General features: G+C 45.8%; 2 protein-coding genes and 1 long non-coding RNA gene across 47 annotated transcripts in view; 1 reads left to right on the top strand and 2 right to left on the bottom strand.

Annotated features, from left to right (window-relative positions):
* Positions 1-5: 5 nt before the first annotated feature.
* Positions 6-19,890, top strand: LOC102554095 (uncharacterized). 6 transcript variants are annotated; one of them, XR_015687002.1, is made up of 5 exons: positions 129-217; positions 6,662-6,774; positions 10,175-10,225; positions 19,324-19,483; positions 19,583-19,890. It is a non-coding gene; the product is annotated as an uncharacterized LOC102554095 (long non-coding RNA). The 6 variants fall into 6 exon arrangements; XR_015687004.1 differs by lacking the exon at positions 6,662-6,774 and having other exon boundaries at positions 13-217; XR_015687001.1 differs by lacking the exons at positions 6,662-6,774; positions 10,175-10,225 and adding an exon at positions 19,093-19,178 and having other exon boundaries at positions 26-217.
* On the bottom strand, positions 575-9,137 carry Ing4 (inhibitor of growth family, member 4). Of its 6 annotated transcripts, none has more exons than XR_015685493.1 (8): positions 9,088-9,137; positions 5,702-5,773; positions 2,789-2,955; positions 2,517-2,631; positions 2,238-2,346; positions 1,884-1,922; positions 1,586-1,647; positions 575-1,462 (listed from the first exon to the last, which is right to left on the bottom strand). XR_015685493.1 is itself a non-coding variant. In XM_087657020.1 (8 exons), exons 1-8 carry the CDS (start codon positions 9,122-9,124, stop codon positions 1,423-1,425), a joined length of 750 nt encoding a protein of 249 aa, XP_087513146.1. In that variant the 5' UTR covers positions 9,125-9,137; the 3' UTR covers positions 575-1,422. The 6 variants fall into 6 exon arrangements, 3 of the variants coding, with proteins under 3 accessions (XP_087513146.1, XP_087513147.1, NP_001073356.1); XR_015685494.1 differs by having other exon boundaries at positions 2,238-2,343; XR_015685495.1 differs by having other exon boundaries at positions 2,238-2,343; positions 2,526-2,631.
* Zfp384 (zinc finger protein 384) overlaps positions 11,323-23,892 on the bottom strand; it is a 29,628-nt gene continuing 17,058 nt past the window's right edge. For 9 of the 35 annotated variants that reach the window (XM_087655768.1, XM_087655769.1, XM_087655777.1 and 6 more), the window contains 4 exons: positions 18,307-18,531; positions 16,018-16,096; positions 13,444-13,602; positions 11,559-12,884 (listed from right to left, as the gene is read on the bottom strand). In XM_087655768.1, coding sequence (XP_087511894.1) covers positions 12,474-12,884; positions 13,444-13,602; positions 16,018-16,096; positions 18,307-18,531 — 874 coding nt within the window. In that variant the 3' untranslated portion in view covers positions 11,559-12,473. 35 annotated transcript variants of the gene reach the window in all.

Raw genomic sequence — 23,892 nt, 5'->3', positions numbered from 1 at the left:
CTCTGAGCCGCACCAGTAGCGGGCCAAGGACCGAAGTCAGAGGCAGCCTTTCCAGTCCCATCTTCAACAGCAGTCAACCTCTACTTCTTGGTACCACTTTCTTCGAACTTACTTTAGTGCTGCCGGGAAATGGACCTAATTCCTCCTTCTCCTACCACAGAGCTGTTACCCCAGCTCTGCGTGCTCCTTCCTGCCACTTAACCCCTAGGCCCTGGAGGTGTGTACTCTATCAACCCTTCTTCAGATACAGACGGTGGGCTTCGTGAAGCAATGTCCGCGGTTTTATGGAGATCTGGCTGTTGAGTATAGGCAGAGCTGGAATGTCTGAAAGGAAGGCAGGGAAGGGGAGGAACTAGAGAAAGCACCTCTTAGGTAAGAAACAGGCCCAAAGTTAAAATGCACGCAGGGCAGACCAAGGCGAGCACACGTGTAAGGATGGTTCAGTGGTCCAAGGGATACTGTCCTAAAGGAGGAGGTGGCCAACACTCACTGAGAGATGGGAAGAAAATACCTGTTTTCTATCTGTATTTAAAAGGAGAAATCAAGCTAACACTATTATCACAGCACACACATATAAAGCAAATACATGATTTATTGAGTGAAAGGTGTTTCGCGGAGCGCGTACTCGTAATTACAAAGTTCTGAGTCCCCGATGCCGGCACCCTCCAGGTGGAGAAGCTGAGGATACCACAGGACAAAGACCATTTTGGGTTTTATGTCTTGTCCTATTTCTGGCAAGCCATCCTCCTGCCTCTCATCCAATCCAGAGAATGCAAAAAGAATGCTTACCACATATACGTAAACAGTCTCTACAATAAACACAGAGGCTAGCGTGGATAGCTTTTATTTACTACCCCGACTCCCTTTACATGTGAGCTATCTGGGCTCCACCTTCCCTCTCCCATTCAAAGTCAGCAGAATTCCCCGGGCCATAGAGGTTGGGGTAACCACTCAACTAGGCCACAGCCCAAATGACCTAGAAGACCCTCCCCATGGAGAAAAGGAAGAGCACAGAGAAGGCAGTCTGTCCTACCTAGTTCCCAATGGGGGAAGGAGGATTGAGGGGACTGGGAGAGTGCCCACTCCACTGCCCACTTCTAAGTCAAAGCAAGGGGAATGAAGAGGACCCTCCCTCTGAAACACAGCACCAACCTCCCCACGGAGGCAAAAGGACAGTGAGTGGGACTACTTCCTCTGAGGGCGAGGCGGGGAAGGAGAGCACATCCCGTCAGTGGCTGTGGCACCTTCTCTACTGGGGTTTGGATGCAGCCTCAGCACCGAATGGGGAGAAGGGAGAAGGGATGACGGTACTGCACTGTCCCCATCTCCCTGGACCCCCATCCCCAGCACAGGCACCCCTCTCTGTCCACTAGCCCAGGTCAGGGGGATTCAGAAGAAGTCTCTGATGGAATCCAAGGAAACCTATTTCTTCTTCCGTTCTTGGGAGCAGCGTGGGCAAAACCTAAAACCCAACATGGAGGAGAGAAGAGTGAGGCAAGCAGAAAGCAAGACAAGTCTGCATGTTCTCTCTTACATTGGGTGCCGGGACAGCCCAGCCAGCTCCTGCCACAGCTCTGTCACTTACCATTTCCCTCGAGGCTTGGTTGTCAGCCCCACACAGGCAAAGTGGAACCACTCAATGGAACACTGGAAAAGGAAGGAACACAGTCATCAGGGAGGGACCTGAGCCAGGTAAAGGGAAGGGCCAACTGTGGACTCGAGAGGCACCCTTTACTCCAGCTTAGAAACTTTCTCAAGTTCCAAGCAAACGAGTCCCCCCCCCCCCCCAATTCTGCATTCTTCTCTTCAAGCCAATTACCTCCTATTCACGTCCTCACCCCTCAGAGCCCCTCCCCCAGAGCCCAGGGCAAAACGGTTCTCACGTCTGGGTTGTCACAGCCAATCATCTCTCCATAGGAGACCTGGTGACAAAGGCAATATGTGGGTTCGTTGGGATCCACAGGCATATCCAACACATCAGAGGGGTGGACACTGCCAAAGGTCACTGAGGGCATCCCATACTCAGGACTTCTGCATGCCAAGAGGAAGACAAATGTCATCTGCAGGAAGGGAAGCTACAACCTGCGCTCTGAGGTGGTAGAAGATCATGGTGAAGCATGGTGTGGCTTCTTCTCCATCCAGCAGACACCACAGTGACAGTTTTACTGGCACAGAAGACAGGGAAAGTGGCAAGAGGCAGGGCTGGCTGGGAGGTGGGTGTATTCTGGTATACTCACGTGCGCACAAGTTTTAACTTTTTCTGGGCAGCCTTGGGGGCTTCTTCATCTGAGTTTTTCCCTTTGGAACGGGCACGGGCAGCTTTTTTCTCCTTTTGGGTCCGGCCTTCTAGGAAGAAAGGGTAAGCCAGAAGGCAGAGACAAAAAGATGGGTTAGGTTCTCTTTGTTCCTGATCCAGGCAGTGCTGCTCCCTCAGGCTGGAGTAGGCCTCTTCTCTCTGACCTTTCGCCCCATCTCACGGCCCCGCCCCCGCTTCTCACAGCCCCGCCCCTCCTCACTCCTTTTGCCTTTGCTGGAAGAGCTGTCATAGTCACTTGACTCGATCTGTTTTTCCTTCAGATCAGCCTCAAAACGGGCCAGGTCTGTGTCCAGCCGCCGAATGTGTTTGTCCACCTGTGGGGGAAGGAAGGGAAGCGGTCCAAGTCTGGTCCCAAAGGAAGAAAACAGCTAAGGTAGACTGATGGATCTCCCAGACCCAATACAGATCCCAACACAGCTGACCCTGAGGATTAGATGGGAGATAGGTGGGAAGCCATGAACAGAGCCATACCATCTCATAGGTCTGCATGGCCAGCTGCACCTTGTCGTCACCAAATTCCTTGCATTTGCCATAGGCCTCCTGGATCTGTCTGAGAAGGGCCAGTTTTTCCTCGGAGCTCAGGCTGCGGGCGCTACTCATATATTCAGTGGCCAACTTGTCAATTTCAGCCTTCAGGTCTACAACAGAGACAGGCCTGGGTCACAATGGCCCCTGGTGGCTAGATGAAATATACTTCTTCCTCTTGTTCCTTGGACCTTTTCCACTGGCCATCAAAACCTTCCAAGTGAACTGTTCTGAACATTCACCAGTACTATGCCTTGTATTCAGGAAATGCAACATACTCAAATTATTTGGGCCTTCTGGCTTGTTTTGAGACTGTCAGTATGTAGCTCAGCCTGACCTTGAACTTGGGATATCCTCCTGCCTGAGATTTCCTAACACTGGGATTATAGGCATGTGCCACCGTGCCTGGCTGAGACTGTCTTAAAGTACCTTCAAGGTACAGAAAACATGGCTGCCGCAGTTGGGGTTGAGACTACTGCAAAGGCATTGTGGAATTCTCTGTACAGCATGTTAACATGTAGTGCACTGGATGACATTTCAAGACGCTTCTTTGCAGGGCTTGCTTGCTGCTTGCCTCGTGAGTTTGGATCCCAAGGCCATCTTCTTTCTTTCTTTCTTTTTTTTTTTCTTTCTTTTTTTCCAGAGCTGGGGACCAAACCCAGGGCCTTGAGCTTGCTAGGCAAGCGCTCTACCACTGAGCTAAATCCCCAACCCCGCCATCTTCTTTCTTAATAACAACTCCAAACGGCCCTGCCCTGACTCCTGCAAACTGGGTTGTGCCACTCACTGGGGCTCTGGCCTCCAGGTCTCTCTCCCTCCTTTTTTGAGATAGGGTCTTGCCCGGGTTGTCCTTGAATTTATGATACTCCCGCCTTAGCAGCCAGGTCTGAAATGTTAACATTAGGTCCTAATTCCTTCAAGGAATGCTGTGTCTGCGTCCTCCTTCCTGTCCACCCTGAGTACCAAGTCTCACTCTGCAGCTCAAGATGTCTTAGAACTTACAGTCCAGGCTGACACCAAACACAAGCAAATCCTCCTGCCGCAGCCTCCTGAGTGCTGAGGTTACAGGTGTGAGCCACCACGTCCGGCTTGCTCATCTTATGCTGCCCACCGCTTGGACTCACTCACAATTGTTGTCACTTTCTTTTTCTGTCTGTCTGTTCATCTGAGATATTGCTCAAAACACCTTTATACTAGAGGGCTGGTGATGTCCCGGAACACTGACTCAAAGAGCTCTACCCCCTAACATAACGTAGGGCTCTTAAAAATGACAATGGAAAGAGACAAAAGACTGACAGTAACCCAGTGCAGCAGCAGGCAGGGAGAGCATCTGGGAACATGCTATGCCCACAAGTCATGGCATTCCAGGCCTTTGGAAGAAGTGGGAAAAGTGCACGATTCTGTAACTGCCAGCTGGTCTCTGTACACAGAATCAAGACTTAGAATGGCACTGCAAGGAAATCCAGCCGACTCTAGCCATCTCGCAGACAGCCGTCAGAAGCAGGTGTCCAGGGTGCTAGGTGAATCCATGAAGACACTCAGCGGGAGCCACTTAAGTCATGGCTTCACATCCCAGTCTGTTCTCTCGTTGAACATGGCTACATAGGATGGCACATAAGACTTAGATATCTATCCTTCAGTAGGTATGAGGACACCTTCAAAGTGAACCGTGAGTCTGGAGCAGAGCGACCTGGGCATTGTAGTGTAGCCTTCCTTAGGCTCCCAGTGGATACCTCAGTGGAGCCAAATCAGCTCTGAGTCCAAGGACTGAGAGGACATCTATGTGTCTATGAGTTCAAGAAGACAATATAATACACTCTGGATGTTAACCAATGCCTTTTGTTTTCTTTCCTTTTTTTTTTTTTTGTTTGGAGAAAAGGTCTTATATAGCTGAGGCAGACCTCAAACTCTGGGTATGTACCTGAGATGACCTCAGAATTTTTTTTTTTTCCACAACAGGGTCCAACTATGTAGCCCTTGCCTGCCTGAAACTTAGTATGTAGGTCAGGCTGGCCTCAAACTCACAGATCTACCTGCCTTGCTACCGTACCCTGCCCTTTCTTTTTAATAGCTCCTCATCAAAGTTCCCAGCAGCCCACCACGCGGTGGTATGTAGTCTCAAGTGCTGTGTAACTGCTGATAACAATGAGGTATAACTCGTGGTTCTCATGCATAAGCAACAATCAAAACCAGGAGAAACGTCTGGGCTTGCTATCTTCAATTCTTGAGGAAGAAGGTACAAAACCCTAACACCTCTGAACCTTATATATTTTGTGAATAATTTGTATGGGTGCAGATGAATGTGTACAATGGCCCACAGGTTGTGGTCACGGGACTAACTTCCGGGAGGATCTCTCCTCCTCCTGTGTGGATCCAGGGGATCAAACTCAGGTCATCAGGCCTGGTAGCGGACACCTTTACCCACTGAACTGTTTTTCCAGCTTAGCATCACTGAGTTCTTCAGGCATCGTCTCAATACTCCATTTGATGTGGGAAAGTAGAAAAGAGGATGACTTATCTTTCTTTAAGAATTCCATGAAAGTCAGGAGAGATGGCTCAGGGGTTAAGAGCACTGGCTGTTCTTGCAGAGGACTTGGGTTTGGATTCCAGCACCCACACGGTGACTCACAACCATCTTTAGCTCCAGTTCCGGAAGATCTGCCTTCTGGTCTCTTTGTATACCAGGCACACACATGATACACAGATACACATACAGGCAGAACATTCATACACATACATATATTCATACATACATGCATACACACACACCCCAAATAAGTCACAGTTTACCAGATGGTTTGGCAGCAGAGAGCAGGAAAACACATGGTGGTCAACCAAAGCCTGTTATCCTGTACATACCCTCTGTCCTTTGGTCTAGGTCCCTCATGAGCTGAAAGTTTCTCTGCAATTCAAACGGGAGGTTTTCAATACCTGGGAAGAGACAGAAATAGCTGGTGGACTACACAGACGTCTTTGCAAGGGCTCTAGCACTAAGGTGCTGCAGCTGTCTTCTTATTTAACCTTTTGATTTATTATTTTTGTGATGCTGCGGATGGAATCCAGGTCTGTGAGTATGCCAGGCTAGTGTGCTGCCTCTGGTCTACATCCCTAGCCTGGCAGCTCCTTTGAAAATGAAGTTCAAGCTGGAAACAGGAGGGGGGTGGGCAGGGGAATTATGAACTCAAGTCAGTCTCAGCCATAGGGAGTTTGTAGCCATCTGGTTACATAAGATAGTGTTTTAAAAGGGAAAACAAAGAACGAGAAAAATAGACAAAAGCTCAGGGCCTGGAGATTCCAGCTCTGGGAGATACAATGTTTCTGAGTTGCAAGAGGGGCATGCATTCATACACACACACACACACACACACACACACACACACACACACACACACACACACACACAGAGACTGTATTCCCATGGGTGCATAGTTCATAAAAAAATAAAATACAAAGGTACAATTCAGTATTTAAAAAAAATCAAAGTATGGTTCAGTTTTTCCCTCATTTGAAACTGGATTTTTTTTTCTTTATTTTTAATTTATCTAATTTTTTTGGTGACAGGGTCTCTGTAGCACAGCTCAAACTTGCTTTGTAGCCAAGGATGACCAACAATGAATTTCTATTCTTCTCAAGTGTTGGGTCCTGAGTCCTGTGTCAATATGCTAGCTGTATACTGTTGGGCATCAAACCTAGGGGCCCTGAATGCCGGATTGGCATTCTATCAACTGAGCTAATGCCCTGCCCTGAAAATGAGGGATTTATCTGTGACAGGATTCATTTGCCTTTCTCAAAAGCTGAAGACCTTCCCCTCTTTTTCAGCTAGCCTCCTGTCTCTGCCAGTGTCCCGGCCTCTTCATTGGTGAGCTTACTCTATAAACCAGCTTTCTCTGAACTTCTACCTCCGTCTTCTCTGCTCTCAGCTTCAGCGCTCAGTAAGTTACAGCTGTGTTCCATACTCCTACCTGGCTTAGCTCACTCAGCCACGCTATCTTCCTGCTCTCTCTGACAACACTCTGGCCTTTTAAGCACCTCACACTTGCCAGCAACTTCCCAGGAGTCCTGTCTTCCTCACCCCACCCCCATTTTTTTAAAAGATTTATTTATTTATTTTATGTATATGAGCACACTGTAGCTGAAGAGGGCATCGGATCCCATTACAGATGGTTGTGAGCCACCATGTGGTTGCTGGGAATTGAACTCAGGACCTCTGGAAGAGCAGTCAATGCTTTTAACCGCTGAGCCATCTCTCGAGCCCTCACCCCACTCCCATCATACCTGCTCCCCTACTCCACATCTGTTTAGTCTTCAAAGTTCAATTTCAGAGCTAGACTTGCCCAGACTCCGACAATGCCTTACACAGACAGGCTGTCAAGATAGTCTAGCTAGTATTTTTGGTATTTATCCAACCATAACTAAATAATTAATGCAATCTGGGCCTGTCTCCCTAACCTTCCAGGACACACGCCTGGATCCACTTTAAATTTCCCTCATGTTTAGAATTGTCTTGTATACTGAAAGTGTCAAGTAAACAATTGAACAAATGCATTATTAGTTAAGCCTTTCCATAAGAGTGAAATCTCTTTACACAGCTTAACCTCATTTTTCCCCCCTCTGGAGGTGAAGACTGAACTTTAGTATCAGGGGATTCCCCATTAGGCAAGTGCTCTAATGTCGTCTCCTAAATAAATATAAAGACAGGGTCTCTATGTAGCTCTGGCTGGCCTAGACCTCACTACATATACCAGGCTGGTCTCAGAACTCACAGAGATCTTCCCAAGTGCTGGGATTAAAGGTATGTGCTTCCCAAACTTGTGTTTCTGTGACTCTAACTCAAATGTAAAAACTGTTAGTACTAAACAAGGCTTGGTGCTTATCAATAGCACTGGAGATGGAAGCAGGCCCTGGAGTTCAAGCCCATCATCAGCTATGTAGCAAATTCAAAGTCAACCTGGGCCTTATTAGATACTGTCTAAAAAGTCAAAACAAGAAGGTGCTTCTAGGGGTTGGGGATTTAGCTCAGTGAGAGAGCTTGCCTAGCAAGCGCAAGGCCCTGGGTTCGGTCCCCAGCTCCGAAAAAAAAGAAAAATTAAAAAAAAAAAAAGAAAAAGAAGGTGCTTCTAGTAACAGACAGATTATCAAATGAAATGACTCCTCTTTGTGAAGAAGTTTGAGGCAGTTGGTACTACCTTCTCCTTCAAGTAATTCCTTCCTGCTAGCACTGCCAATACTAGACCAGAGGCCTTATTACAATGCCAACACTGACATCTAGTCCTTTAAATGCTGGTTTCTTGAGCTCACTGTCTTTTCTTTACTCTGTGTCTTTTCCGTGAATGATCTCACTGTCAGATTTTATGCCTATTTCTAAGGCAAAGACTAAATTATTACTCCTGAATCTGCTACACTATGATATAGTTTATTTTCTAAGCAGAATTCACCTTGGATTTTCCCTCTCAATCAATCTTGCCATGTTTATAATATCGAAAACTTTTGGTCATTCTCTAAGAATACACTTCTGACTTGGCTTGCTACCGTTAACTAATTCATTAAAATCAATACTCTATTTTAAGATGCTAATACCTTAGTTTGGCATAACAGTTTGTCTAATACATCCCCAGCCTACTTCTCACTTTGAAGTCTCTTACACACACACACACACACAGGGCAGGGGTGGGGGGAGGAAGAGAGAGGGAGAGAAAGAGGGATAGAGGGAGAGAGGTGGTGGTGGGGGAGGCCGGGAAAAGAAAGGGAGAGAAGGGGGAAGGGAGAGACAGAATCTTCGTTTTTGAGAACTGGATTTTGCTCATAAAGTAAAGCATTTCAGCGATCAACTCAGTGGTCGCTCTATTCCACCCAGCAAGCTTAATGAGAAGCCACTTTTGAGACATAAAGGAATTAGACCAAATATTTGCAGCTGCTCCAAATGGCAGTGAATAACGATCCTGCACAATTTAGGAAAATAATCTACCCTCAAGAACTGAGTGAGCAAATACTTTCCTTGCTACCCTTACCCCTTTAAAATCCAGCCCTGATCCCACGGGACAGCCCTTTCCTTGTCTATACCTTGAGCGAGGCCTCTATTCCCCCTGCCCCACCCCCTCCCTCTTCACCCTCGAATAAATCCTCCCTCAGAACCCTTTCCCAACTGTGATCTTCAGTTTACCAGAACCTCGGGGCCATATAGTCTATCAACCCGGACCCTCTACACCACTCTATGACCCATGTCCCCTTCTCCAGTCGGCTCTTACTGTCCAGATAATGTTCCAAATACATCCCAGCAGCCATCTTGAAGCAAAACAAAGCAACTTCCGATCCTCCCCGGAAGTGACTGAAACGACAGGCGCTGTGACCATTCTTGGATTACAACCTTTCCGTACCTAAAAGAACTTCCGCCCTTACTAAACTACGGTCCCCGGATACATCCGCCCGGCATTGAACGTTTTTGCGCGCCTGTTCACGGTCGCCCACATCGAGGCTGCTTTAGCCTGGCTTCCGCCCTTAGTAAGACGTTAGTATGTTCCTGCGACAGGTATGACGTCACGCAAAGTCGCCATTTTGCATTCTCTAGCAAACTTTTTTTCCCTCCAAAAACAGGAATGTTTGGTAAATGGGGGAAATCTGTTCTGTGTAGTTATATTATGTAAATAACCGCTTTCAACAAATAGGGAATCGAGTGTTTTCGTTTATCTATTATAAATGTGATCATCGAAGTAACAGCTTAAGCAGAATAGAAGGTAGATGCTTTCTTCAGAAGTTGTCAGGCTTTGCAAATTTAACCCTTTGCATCTCTCACCACTCTTCTATAAGTTTGTGAAGCCTTCGCTGTCCTCAAATTTGTGAGACCCTCCTGCCTCTACCTCTGCCTCGCAAACGCTGGGATTAAAGGCGTGTGCTATGGGGAAACCGATGTTTATGTTTTACATTTGAACTAATGTATGGTATTAACATGATCTGAAAAGACTGGGTCATCGAGTAAATATCAGAAGACTGATATACATTAGCCTTCACTGTAGTCAAAAGTATCAGCTACTGTACAAAAGCAAGAGTCCGGCAGGTTGCTGCTATCTTACGGAAACAGAACTCAAACCCCGTAATAGTTAGTGGTGGTAGAGTCTTGCAAATAGTGTCACCTCGAATTGATACATCTTTCACAGAATTTACACCACATAGCACTTTTAAAATAAAATTCTAGCTCCCTTAGCCCAAATATGTAAAGGGCACCATAAAAGCCCAAGTTTACTACTGAGCAGATGCTAAAGTTAGGCAGTGGGATGTGGACTCCATTTTAAAAGCATGCTGTTAGATAATTTACTCTGCCCACTCTTTTCTATACAGTGAGAATAGACAACATCGAGTGAAAGTGGAAATGGATATTCACCCACAAAGGTGCGGATTCCAATCCTGTGAGGAGAACGGGGTTGTAACTCTCCGTAGTTGGCCAGTACACCAGGCAGTAACCAACAATGGGGTATACTGAGGTACTGTCCTGGATGCCTCGTCCCAAATTAAATGGGACTTATTACCCACATCACTAAGTAATGACAGTTGGTCAGTTCTCAGATATGAGAACACTTGTCAACTTTTTCAGTACCGTATGAAGGATTTAATCTTCATGAAGCAGTCTTGGGAAATTAGCTGAATCCTTTCATGGTACAGTGTGAGAAGTCTTAGGTTTCTTGTTATGCTCTGTGCAGTACAACAATCTTCCATTTTAGGTGAACATGATAATCATTATCACGGGAAGCTCACTACATTTGGCATTTTCTTCAGTCTTTTTTTTTTTCTTTTTCTTTTTTTTTTCCGAAGCTGGGGACCGAACTCAGGGCCTTGCGCTTGCTAGGCAAGCGCTCTACCACTGAGCTAAATCCCAAACCCCGTTTTCTTCAGTCTTAAACCCAGTAGCAGGTTATGGTTTCCATCACGGGAAACATCTGGTCTTAGGCACTTGAGTCTAGTGAGACATTATGTATACAAACACAGTGCCCAATAGAATTTGGATAAAATAGGTGAAGCACAGGTAGTGCAGGACCTTTCAAAAGGCCATACATGTCTGTGCCCCTACCCCACCTGCGCAAGACAAAAGTTCTCTGTGTAGACCAGGCTGTCTTAGAACTCGCTCTGTAGACCACGGTGGCCTCTCAGAGATCCAGCCTTCTGAGTAAAGTTGTGCACCATCATGGCCTGGCAGGGTTTTTTGTTTTTTTTTGTTTTTTGTTTTTGTTTTTGAGGGCAAAGGGTAAGGAATATAGCCATTTTGTTAAATGAATTCTTGTCTCACATAAGTAGGCGTGCAATCTCTATGGCAGAATCTGTACACAAATGTTCCTAAACTAAAAATGGCCTTGGAATAAAACATATGGTAGCTTACCACCCAAGCATCCATTCTCCACACGTTCCAGTTTAAATCCTTAGTGCTGTCCTGGAATAGCTCCCCAAATAGTCTTTTCCCATGCTAGCTTACATCAGCTGCTTACTGCCTCTCATCCTTAAACACAAATTTATTTCTGTACAATGTTCTAAAAACACCCCTTAGTTTGTACATAAGTTTTTCATTTTTAAATTGCTTTATAACAACTGTATAATTCCTGATTATTTTAATTTTCTTTTATCTGAAATTTCCCATGATTAAAAAAATTGAAAGGGAAAAGAAAATTAAAATGCCATGGCCAGAGGACAAGGTGGAGAAAAAAAAATAAGACAAAAATAAAACATCAATATGAAAATTCTCAGAGATAATGCATTTATAAACACAGAAATGGTTACAACAAAGATGGCCGTGATGAGCAGGTATATATATATATTTATATATATATATATTTATATATAAATCCATGTCCGGCATCTGACCGTGGCACCTAGGGAGGCTAAGTCCAGTCCTGTGTGTGCCCTGAATTCTCCCTTCTCTGCAAAGCCCAGATGGCATCGCAGAGAACACAGCTTACACAGCTCCCAGAGCTCCTTGGACTGGGGTAGTGAGACTGAGTATATAGGCCCTTGGTTGGCAGAGAAGGAAGGAGGTTGTAAGGAAAAATGGTAACTCACACTCTTAAGCCACCGTTGGTCACCTGGGGAATCTCTGGCACCTTGGTGACCATGTATCAGCTATTGCCCCCCTTACAAATAAAAAAGGTATAGTCACCACCCAATATGAAGTGAGACCATGTAAGGGGAAGAAAATGGCTCACAGGGATCAGGCCACGTGCAAAATCTGTTCTTTTACAGGTAAGCATAGAACGGAAGGCTGGCGACATTTAGAGCTTCCTTCTCTGTTATCTGGGAGGGCCAGCCACTAGTCTTCTATCAGCCCCAACTTTGAGGATGGAGAGAAAGGTAATCGCCCACACACTGGACAAGATGTGAGGTTACAGCGGATCCTTCTCTCAAGCACCAAGCCCCAGTTTTAAAAGCTCTGCTTGGATGGGGGCTGTTGGATAACACTATCAGCTCAGGATTCCTTGGCCAATCAGGAGCAGCTGAGATTAAGGATGGTTATCTTGCGAAGAAAAGCCATGCCTGAGACCCAAGGAGCTGGAGACAGGACTTGTCAAGGAAGAAGAGAACTTTCCCACCAAGAAGAGTTGACAAAGGAGGGACCAGGACTTCTCCCCTTTCCAATGGATGGCAGTACGGATCTCTAAGAGCTGGCCAGGTGTTCCACCTGGATGGTGCTGGTGGTGACAGTGAGGCAGATGTCTTTATGATGCTCTGCCGGCTTATAGGGGGTCAGGTCAAAGGAACACTGGGGTGGAGGGTTCTGGTTGCTGTCCCCACCACCCCCTCCCTGGGGAGCTGCCCCAGGAGACTGGAAGTGTGGTGGTTGTGGAGGTGGTGGCTGCTGCTGTTGCTGCTGCTGTGATGCCTGTGAAGCTTGGGCCTGGGCCTGAGCCTGAGCCTGGGCCTGGGCCTGGGCCTGAGCCTGGGCCTGGGCCTGAGCCTGAGCCTGGGCCTGAGCCTGGGCCACTGCCGCTGCCGCTGCCGCCGCTTGCACTTGTTGTTGGAGATCAGGAGGGTTGTGTTTGCGCATATGTTTCATAAGATATGTTTCCTGAGGGAGACGGGTATAAAAAGAAGTTAAGATAAAAGGAAGGGAAAAGATAACCTGCAACTCCCAGCCTGGGCTCTTACTCTGTTGTATCTATTTATGAAGGGATGTTCTGGAGTTGGGCAAAAAGGAACAGAATCTTTTTTTTTTTCTTCTTTTCAGAGCTGGGGACTGAACCCAGGATCTTGCGCTTGCTAGGCAACCGCTCTACCACTGAGCTAAATCTCCAACCCCAAGGAACAGAATCTTTAGAAGTCACTGTGCACACTGAGCTGGCAGACAGAAACCTATTTCTCTCAAAGACCTCTGAGAGAAGCAATTATAACCTTGTTCTAGAATCTTATAGAAAGTACCTGAAATCTTTTTCCCTCACAAAGCTAGCCTTTTATGTCTAGAATGAAAGTCATTGTTTATGGTGCTAACTGTCTCTGAATACTGACAATTAAGCAAGAGTGGGGGAAAGCAGGTGACAGGCCAGTCACCAACAGACCTCCATCAAGAAAGGACACAGTGGATTGCTGTCTTAAGACATATGGGGGTTGGGGAGTCACAAAGTACTTACTGATGTATATGCCCGACTACAGATTGTGCAGGTATAAACCTTGGCGTGCTTCACTGTGTGTGTAGATAAATGAGCCTCTAGTGAGGCTGCGTCTGTGTATGCTCGGTGACAGTTGTGGCACTTGAAGGGTTTATCTTTGTTGTGCTGCCGTCTGTGAGACTGCAAACCAATGAGAGAAACCAAAGTAAGTACTGACTCTTCCTTGGCCTTTATAGAGAGACAGCCCCAAGGTGAGCATAGACCATCCTCGCTTCCCTTTCTACAGGAAACAGTAGAGACTGCTTTGAATGAAACTTTAGGAGTAGTGACTAAGAGAGGAAACGTTATCTCAAATGGTACATGTCCTTTCCAGGGGTTCACAGAAGCAACTCTTCAAAATATTGAGCTAAGGGCTGAGGAAAGGATTCAGTAGGTAGAGTGCATTAACAACTGTGCTTAGACCCTCAGCATCCACGTAAGAGTAGGGTGAGGTGTTGTGGAAACAGGAAGACAGACCCCTAAGGCTTACCGGTCTAGTCAAAAAAATGGTGAGTTCCAGATTCAGTAAAAGATACTGTGTCACAAATAAGGTGGAGAGCTATAGAGGCAGACATCCAGCTACAGCCACACTCAAGCATAATAGCCACAGCTGTCTACACACACAGGGGACCAGGTGTGCCTCTGCGCTCTTGCTCTCTCACACTACAGATCGGCTGTATCAGGTGAGAGGAATCTGTTCACATTCAGCTAAGCCACAGACCTTGCAAAAATCCTGGGCATAGTAGCACATGCCTATAATGCCAGCACTTAGAAGGCTGAGGAGTTAGGATGGCAGGTTCAAGGCCAGCCTGAGCTACATGCACGGCACACCATTTTAATAACAAAATCACAAGGATTGCATGTGTAGCTCAGTGGTAGAGTGCTTGCCTAGAGTAGGCTATGAAAAACAAAACAAAACCAAAACATGAAAAATATGCCATATTTCCCATTGAGTGCCTTTGTGAGATTGGGGATATCAATGTTCTATTAATGCTACCATGGGATTGGCTCATATATTAGGATTATGCTTTGTTTTGTTTTTGAGATGGGGTTTCATGTAGCCTAGGCTGTGTTTTTGTTTTTTTAATATTTGTGCAGGCCAGCCTGGTCTACAGAGCAAGTTGCAGGACAGCCAGGACTACCTATCTCAAAAACCAAACCAAACCAAACCAAAAAAACCCAACCTCCATCCCCCCTGCACAAAAAACAAAAACAAAATAAGAGGCCCTCAAAAATGAGTATTTGTACAGGTGCCTTGGGGGTTAGAAGTAGCACTGGATTCCCTGGAGTAGAGTTAGAGGTAGGTAACTGTAACATAATCCTAGGACCTCTGCAAAAACAGCAAATGCTCTTAAGTGTTGAATGCTATTTTTTTTTTTTTTTTTTTGTTTCTTGTGTCTTGCTATGAAGTCCAAGGGAGGCTGGTCCCAGGCACATGTCACTATTGCCATTACCTGAGGGTTTGGGCTTTTTGGTTTTATTTTTTTAAATTTGGTAATTGTACCAGGGACTGAACCTATGGCCTGGTACATGCTCTACAATAACTATCAGTGAGCTACAGAACTGGTCTTTCTCCTTTCATTTGTGTGTGTACGTTTGTGTCCCAGACTGTGCGTACAGGCATAAATGCATTATGTGTGGGTGTGCGTACTTGCCATGGTACATGAATAAAAGATAATGGACACCTTCTGAGAGGGTTCTCACCTTCCAGTCAATGTTGGCTGCAAGGGTCGAACTCAGATAGTCAGTCAGGCTTGTACAGCAAGTATGTTTCAGATTTGAGCCATCTTATCAATCTCCAATTCTTAAAAATAACCCTTTTGGGTGTTTGTTCAGATGCACATGTGTACACATGCATTTGGAGGCCAGTGTCAACTTTGGTATCATTTCTCAGGAGTCACCCACCTTATTTTCTTAGACACAGTCTCAGTGGCCTGTGGCTAGCCCATTGCTTAGGCTGGCTAGGCAGTGTGCTCTGGGGATGCCTATGCCCACTTTCCCAGCACTGGGACAACCAGCTCACACCAAGACGACTAATGGTTTTCTAGATTTATTATTTGTTTATTAATTTATTTATTATGTATACAATGATCTGCTTACATGTGTGCCTGCAAGCTAGAAGAGGGCATCAGATCCCATTACAGATGGTTGTGAGCTACCATGTGGTTGCTGGGAATTGAACTCAGTACCTCTGGAAGAACAAACAGTACTCTTAACCTCTGTGCCACCTCTCCAGCCCTTTTTTTTTTTTAAGATTGTAGGGATCAATTCGAACCTTCATGTTTGTGGCGAGCACTTTACAACAATTTTATTTTTAAACCTTGAGACACGGTTATATCAGGCTGACCTGAACTCATTTTGTAGCTTAGGCAGGTCTTAAACTTTGGATCCTTTGCCTCAGCCTTCTAAGCAGCTGGGATTAAAGCCTGGCAGGCCCAGCCTTACCTCAGTAATTTTTAATGTATTTTTCTGGAAAAACCCTGAGAATCACAGTATTTGCTAAAAGGCATCCCCAAGTTTGAGACTCAAGATCTCATGTGCAATCCAGACACTGACCTGCAGGTTGGAGAGTTGTGTGAAAGCCTTCTCGCAGCCCGGGTGTGCACATTTGTATGGTCTATCGCCAGTGTGGATTCTACAGAGGACGAGAAGAGGCAGAGCATGCACGTAAGCAAGGTCACTTAGGAGACGAGCTCCGTACAAGATCTCAGGTTCTTCAGGTTGCCTCCAAGAAAGCTGCTCAGACGCATGTGCAGGAGGCGCTAGCTCAAGCCCCCCTTTGCCCTGGGATGGTTTGTGATGCCTCATCTCTGCTCACTGCCTACAGCACTCAGCTCAAGGATTCTGCTGCGAGAAGAAGGACTGAGGACTCAGTCACCAAGTCACAGGCAGGGCATGATTTGACATACAAATCTGCATTCAGAAACAAGGTAAATACAATTATAAGAAAGAATAATAGACAACACTTCCTCCTTGGTCTCTAGCCTATAGGCAGAAACTGTCCCCTCAGCCTTGAGCGTCCTATCCAGAGACAGTCCTGTTACAATGACTGTTGAAAGAAGCAGTGACTTTAGTGGAAACTCGTGGAAATCCCTGGGGAGATTCCCTCCAGTCTAAGCTGTTAATGACAGGAAATCCTGAGGTTGGAACCAAGTTCTCCTCTTCCCAACACCATAAGGCACTCTATCTACTACGATGCGCCCAAGACATGAGGATGCACCAACACCTGCTCCTTTTTAGGGCTTCAGACCATCTCTGTGATCAAGGCCTCAAATACACGAAGACAGCAAACTCCACGTCTGACCATTTTCAGGTGAGAACATCACATCCACAGGAAGCAGGGTGAGATGGCCAATTGCCAAGTCTGGACTTCATCTTGATAGATCACCAAAGGAAAAGGAAACCATCAGCTCTTTGGTCCCAAGCTGTCAGACTGCCTTTTCCCTAGTAACTCCACATTGAGATGAAATGCAAACAAGCATCCTGCTTATGAAGTAAGAGCTTTTCGTTTGTTTCCACTCCTCTGTGAATGTTCAGTTCATGTCTCCTCCTGTGCTCTTCTCTTGGCATCCCTTGAAATCAACCTTGCTTCTTGCTGTGAGTGTATCCAGGCTGGTGCCAGCTTCATCTGATTACGTCTCCCGATTCTAACTGTGCCCTGAGGCACCAGAGCAGAAATCTGGTAAGACGTGTGCTTGGTATTTCCAGGGAGGAAAGCGAAGGAAAGAGTCCTCTTTGCTCCAAGTTTGCCTCTGTCTTTAATCAATCAGGAAAGTACCACACAATCACTGTGTCTTTTCAATACAGTTTGTGCTCCAGAAAGACTCTTGGCTTCCACTTCTTTTCTCTGTTGCCAGTCATATTCTCCTCCAGCCAGGTCTCACCTCCAGCCAGGTCTCTCCCCCGCCCCCCCGCATGCGGGTGGTTGTGTGTCTCCGGGGCGGGGGTGGGGAGGGCATGCCAGCGGGGCGGGATCAATAGCCCGCCCCTCTCCCTTACCGTGTGTGCTGCTGGAGGTGGGAGAGCTGGCGGAAGGCCTTCTGGCAGTAGGAACAGTTGTAGGGCTTGGCCCCCGAGTGGATACGGAGGTGCTGGGCCAGGTAGGAGGTGTTGGCGAAGGTCTTGGAGCAGTGCGGGCACTTGTGGGGCTTGATGGTCTCCGTGTGCATCTTGGAGTGAATCCTGCCGGAGAGGAGAGGAGGGAAGGGGGGGGGGAGGAGGAAGCAGTTCGACACCATGGGCTCAGCTCTCTGCTGGGTGAAATGATGTTGCTTGACGGATGAGAGCACCCCCTCCTCCCTCCTCCCAATAAAGCTCCGGCTGCAGAGGCTAATGGAGGACACCCATGCCTAGGTTGTTGCTGATTGCAAGTCGGTTGCTAGAATGGCAGTGAGATGATGAAGACTGCAACCCATGGCTCTCGGTAACCTTACGGCACTCAGTCTTGTCAACCCTCGCTCGTTCAGCCTTTTCCTAAGGTTATACACTCACCACAGTTACCCTGTTTCCAAAAAGCAATTTGAACATAGGCCAATACCGCCTGTTCCCCATGGACCTGAAGTTGAGTGCACACCATGGCTCTGAACTGAAGCATATAGTAAAAGCAGGGTCTGCTCTGTAGAAGATTTCCAAACAGACACAGAAAGAAACCACAAAAGTTGTTCCAGAACTGGGGATTGGAAATCACAATTTTCAAGGCCCCCCACACTGCTAGGTTACACAGTTTAATTTTCAGATAGTAACAAAAGAGTAAGATTTCAAAAGGCAAAGGAGAGAATGGTTGGCACAGGCCACACGGCCTTGAAGGTTTTGTACCTAGGTAGGGAGGGGTAAAAGCAGCCTTACCGGGTGTGCTGCTGCAGGTGTGAGAGCTGACGGAAGGATTTCTCACAAAAGTTACAACTATAGGGCTTGGCCCCTGAATGGATACGGATGTGCTGGGCCAGGTAGGAGCTGTTGGCGAAGGTCTTGGAGCAGTGTGGGCACTTGTGGGGCTTGGTCTCGGTGTGTGACTTGGAGTGGATCTGCATCTCCGACTTTGAGTAGAAGGTCAGTGAGCACATCCGGCACCTGGCCAAGCAAGGGCAACATTAGAGCTTCCACTAGGAGGTGCTGCCTGCTGAGCCTCACAGCCCTGCCAAGAGACACCCACCTAACATCCCATCTCCTGTTCCAACCACACAGTGAGGCTTCTAGACGCTTTCTCTTTTCTTTTTAAAGAAAGGGTTTCATGTAGTTCAAGCTGGCCTTGAACTCATGAGACTCTTGTTCTTACCTCCCAACTGCTGGGACTGTAATAGCTATGTGCCACCAAGCCCAGCTTCTCACTTCTCTTTACTGCCTAAGCTGACACAGTGCCCAGGACTCAGAAATACCCAATCAGTGCTGCTGGTAAATGACTGGATACCCTAAGTATACACAATTTAGCATTGGACTTGGGTAAGGCAGGAAAATATAAGCTGAGTGAATACAGATCAGAGGTTCTTGACCTTCCTAATGCTGTGACCCTTTAATACACTCTCTCGTGTCGTGATGATCCCAACCACAAAATTATTTCATTGCCACTTCATAACTGTAACTTTGCTACTGTAATGAATCATAATGTAACCATCTGTTTTCTGATGGCCTCAGGGGACCCCTGTGAAAGGGTTGTTTGACCTCCAAAGGGGATGTGACCCAAAGGTTGAGAACCTCTGATAAAGACTTTATTAGGCCAGGTAAGTGTTCAAACTTGTTTCTCCGTGTTTATCTATTTGTCCCTTAGTGTTCAGGTCTCCATGCAATGAGGAAGAAAAGCTGGCTAGATGAGCGCTCCCACCTCTACATAACAGTCTTCAATGATTTCCCCTACTTCCTTTTCAGACTGACTGCTAAAGAGATGGAGACAGAAAGTACCAGAATTACTTGGAGGGGCTTTCCCAACCCTTATCTGGTCTCTACGTAGCTGACATTCCACTAATCATTTGCCCTTGCCTCTCGTCTCAAGCCAATCAAATGAAGACCACTTTTGAAACAGGCCAAGGTAACTGTTAGGAGTGGATTATAGTCCTTAAGTCTTAACAAGAAAAAGGATTGAAAATCAATGCTGAACTATGCTAAACCTTTTCTTTTGTTAACACAGGAAGCCAGCACTGGCTCTCCTAGATGACGCCCACAGCACCTGAATATATGTACTGGTCACCTGAACCAGTGGATCCTTCCTGCTCTGAAGCTATCCAACAATATCAAATAAGGAGGTCTCTCCCCAAATTAAGCCATCTTTGTAAACTGGGCATCAAAGGGGATGGGATGATTCTTGTGTTCTTCTCATTTCAGAATTTTTGAGATCAGCTAAGACCAAGACAACAAGTTCCCTCTGAGAAAACAGTATCATTTGCTCTCATCTCTGTATTAATCCGTTCACTAAAATCACAGTAACTTGATAACCAATCTTCGTGCTGTACTCACTTTGTAACTCTGAAGGAAACTCTGACTACCAGTTTATCAGTGACTGAGACGTCCAAAAACCGCAGGAGAGATCAGTGTGGTCCAAAGTATAAACAGTCAATGGAGATACCTGAACTCAAGTCCAACGGACGGAATTCAGTTACAGGTTGCCCACTAAACTGGACCTCAATCTTCTCATCTTTAGAATAATGCTATTAATTTTTGCCTCTAGAAGGGCCAGTAAGCACCCATGACCATCAAAAGTAAGCTAAATGTCCTTTATTAATAAAACATTATTGCTAACAGCCTCAGTGTTGATAGGTGAGCCAATGATGATACGGGTATTTTACAAAGACTGAGGTCAGCAACTGGACACAATGCCATTTCTATGACACTGAACTAATGTTGAGAAGTCCTTCGAAAACTAAAATTTCTCAGTCCAGGTAGAACATGTTCACTGTTTAGTATATGTGCTGCCGAAGCGAGCACACATATTCACTGTTTAAAAAGAAATGTTTTTACAGTGCTGAGGCTCGAACCTAGGTCTTGCCACACACCATGAAAGTGCTCTACTACTGAACTGTATCCTCAGCTCCAACATACATTTTAATTTAAGTCCTATCACCCTTAAAATGAAAGTTAATTATAAACAAGAAAATAATCCTAGCACTCGGGTGACTGAGGCCTAGGATGTATTCCAGCTTGGGTTAGAGTGAGACCCTGTGTTAAGAAACCAGAAAGAAATCTTCATCAAAACTTTAATTAGAGGGGAAGCTGAAAAACTTAACTGAAAACAGACTGGCAAGCTAGGTACAGTGGCACACGCATATAGTCCCAGAACCCAAGAAGTGGGAGACGGGACAATCAGGAGTTCAAGCCAGCCTGGGTTGCCTGAGACCCCCATCTCACAACAGAAAACAAAAGTTCGGCATCAGCATAACCAGTCTCAAAAGATCCTAGGATTCAACGACATGAGGATGGTCAGACAGTTGCTATGACAACCACAACTGCTGCTACTATTGCCAGGGATGGAGGTAGGTGCTTTTAATTAAGCATCTTTTGTTTCTACTCAAAATAACCTCGCAGGTATTCTAATTCTATACAAAGGAGCCCAAAAGCTCCAAAAACAAGCTATTTGTCAAAGGGCAGCTGTAAGCATATGATTGCCCAATGCTGACCTAACTAACTCCATAGTCTTGACACTAGAAGGACTCAAGCAGAGGCTGCAGAGCCATCTGCAGGTGAGGGCACTGACGTCTGATGATCATTTAAGTACAGGCTGGGCTTCCTTAATCCAAAAATCTAAAACCTGAAATGCTCAAATATACAAAACTAAGCACTGAAAATTCTACATGTTGCCTTATGGGACAGATGGAAATCAAAACACAGGTTCACTAAAAATACTGTGTAAAAGTACATTTAGGTTATCTAAATAAGGTATATTTGGAACAAATGAATTCCCTTCTCTTACTTAAAGCCTGAGCACAATTTTATTAAAGTCTAAAAGAAAACTGGCAGGGAAGGCAGATGGAAAAGAAGAAAGCCATGCCTTTCTGAGTTAGACATGAAGGTTCAGGGGTTGGGGATTTAGCTCAGTGGTAGCGCGCTTGCCTAGCAAGCGCAAGGCCCTGGGTTCGGTCCCCAGCTCCGAAAAAAAAAAAAAAAGAAAAGAAAAAAAAAAGAAAAAAAGGACATGAAGGTTCAACAAGCAGGCAGCCCCAGAACACCCCAGCAGTTATGTGGGTTGGAGAAACTTCAGAGAAAGTGAGGAAGTCCAAAGTGTTAGGGAGAGCGATCCTAGGCTTGACCCACTACTGGGATAGGGGGAAGGGGGTGGGGGAGGGGGATAGCTATACCCTTCTGAGCCAGGACTAAGGCTGGCAAATCCAACAGTCTCATAAAAGTTCCACAGCAGTCGTCTCTATTCTGGCTTTTGAGAAGCTATAGAGACCAGGCTGGCACTGAACTCTTGATCCTCCTGTGTCAGCCTCCCGAGATTGCTAGTGTGTGCCAGGTACCACATCCAGCCTAACAAATTCATGTTCAGACATGGGCCCAATCCCCACAGGTCTCATCATATATGTGCAGATATTACAAAATTTGAAAACAGCCAAAGTCTTAACCACTTTTGGACAGGAAATATTCAACCTGTGTTTTAAAACTCTAGGGTCCTAGGAAGCCAAGTGTGTCCTTGACTGTAAGGTACTGACTATTAAGAGTCTGACTCAGGACCGCTCTGGCGGTAGGAAGGGAAGCTAGCACCCACACCATCCAGGCCATCACTTCAATGGACACTAATGGACATCAGACACATTAACAATGCTATGCAATAGTGGCCTTGGATTCAATGATCACTGTGATTATTATCCCAGTTTTTTCTAATCTAAGATGCTGGAAACAGTTTCAAGTGTTCTGATTTCCCCTCAAAATATTTTCACACAATGGGCAATCTGGCTGCCTTTCCCATTCACTTCGCAGATGGGAACAGAGACTCGGAGCTGAGTTGTCCACAGTAGCAGCTCCTAACCCTCCATGCCCAGTCGTGCCGCTCACAACTGCGATGGGCAGAGCTGACACACATGCACCAAAATCAGGATTCTTTCTTTATAAGACAGGCAGCCAGCCAGGATTCTTTGTGATTTAATAGATCCCTTTGGACTTTAGAATTTTAAGTTTCTGAAGCCATTTTTTCCAACTAGGATATAGTCATTTCAGTTTCAGTGTACTATTTAATCATCCAAGTATGGGGGCTTTTAAGAATTCCAAAAACACTGAGGGTAGAAGGTCCCAGAAGGCTTCCTGCCTGCCAGCTGTGTACTCACAATTCTTTATATATACACCCGTGCACATATTCATACACAGCTGCAAAATCCACAATGATTTTAGTATAGAGAAAAAAAAATTAACTTGGCAGAATGGAAGGCCCTGGTGAACCAGAAGGGCTGCCTTCACCTTCAACATGGTATCAATGCATCTCATGTCACATGCCCTCACTTTAAGCAAATACATAAAAAAAAATCCAGGTATCTACACAACCAAGTTTAAAGGGATTTTCATTTAACTGATATAATAAAAGAATGCCTTTAAATGAATCAAACTTGTCAGGTACCTTTATAATATGGTATGATGTAAACATTTTCCAGGAACACTTATTGTATAAAGTGGGGTACACCTGTAATAATAAAGCTACAATGAACTTCTGGATTACAGCTGGAATTCTGCAGTGCTCAATATATTCTGCATAGCAACACCGCCCTCTTTTTCATGTATAAAGAGGTATTTAAACAGTGTACTTGTGGATAGTCTCCATAGAAGAACTAAACAATTCAAGTAAATAATGCTAAATTGTGATTAGCTCTCATCTTTCTGAACTTCCCAACATTTTAAAGATTATCTCATCTATACTCCCAACAAATGGGAGGCATACAAAGAATTCTCCCCATTTTACAGATGAGGAAACTGAGGCGCAGAGAGGGGAAAAAGGACTTGCCCAGGGTCACACAGCAAGTTCGTGGTGGAGCCGGGAACTGAATCCATGAGCCCAAGGCTCTGTCCATTTCCTGTGCCGCAGTTCCCTTCGCTCCTAAAATGGGAACAACATTGCCCATCTCGGTACACTAAGGACAGAACCAGTCTCCCAGCCATGCAAATCTGCCCCTGTCTATGAAAGCTGTGTAAAAGTTAACCCATTTTAAACATTGGGACCAAGTGCCCAGTACCCACTAGGGACCCTAACAGTTCTCAAGGAGGTTAAAGTTATTTCAACTTTCAAAAGGTAAGGAGTTTCTTTGTATGAAGTACAACATGCAATTATGCATGTGCTTTTTTGGAATGGACAATGTAGGAGAAAGTGGAGGATCAAAATGACTTCCATGAATTAGAAAGTGGTCGAACAGTCATTTTAGAGGTATACTACTCCTCCCATCCCAACCATGCAGGGCTGATGGACTCAGTGCTCAACACAGCCCAAAAGCTGGTGGATGGCACACAGGTTAGGTAAGGTGC

This window comes from Rattus norvegicus, chromosome 4 (assembly GCF_021556685.1).
Source record: "Rattus norvegicus strain SHRSP/BbbUtx chromosome 4, alternate assembly SHRSP_T2T, whole genome shotgun sequence".
In the NCBI taxonomy this organism is placed as follows: Eukaryota; Metazoa; Chordata; class Mammalia; order Rodentia; family Muridae; genus Rattus; species Rattus norvegicus.
Note: the sequence above shows the minus strand (reverse complement) of the source record. Positions and strands in the feature narration are given on the sequence as shown.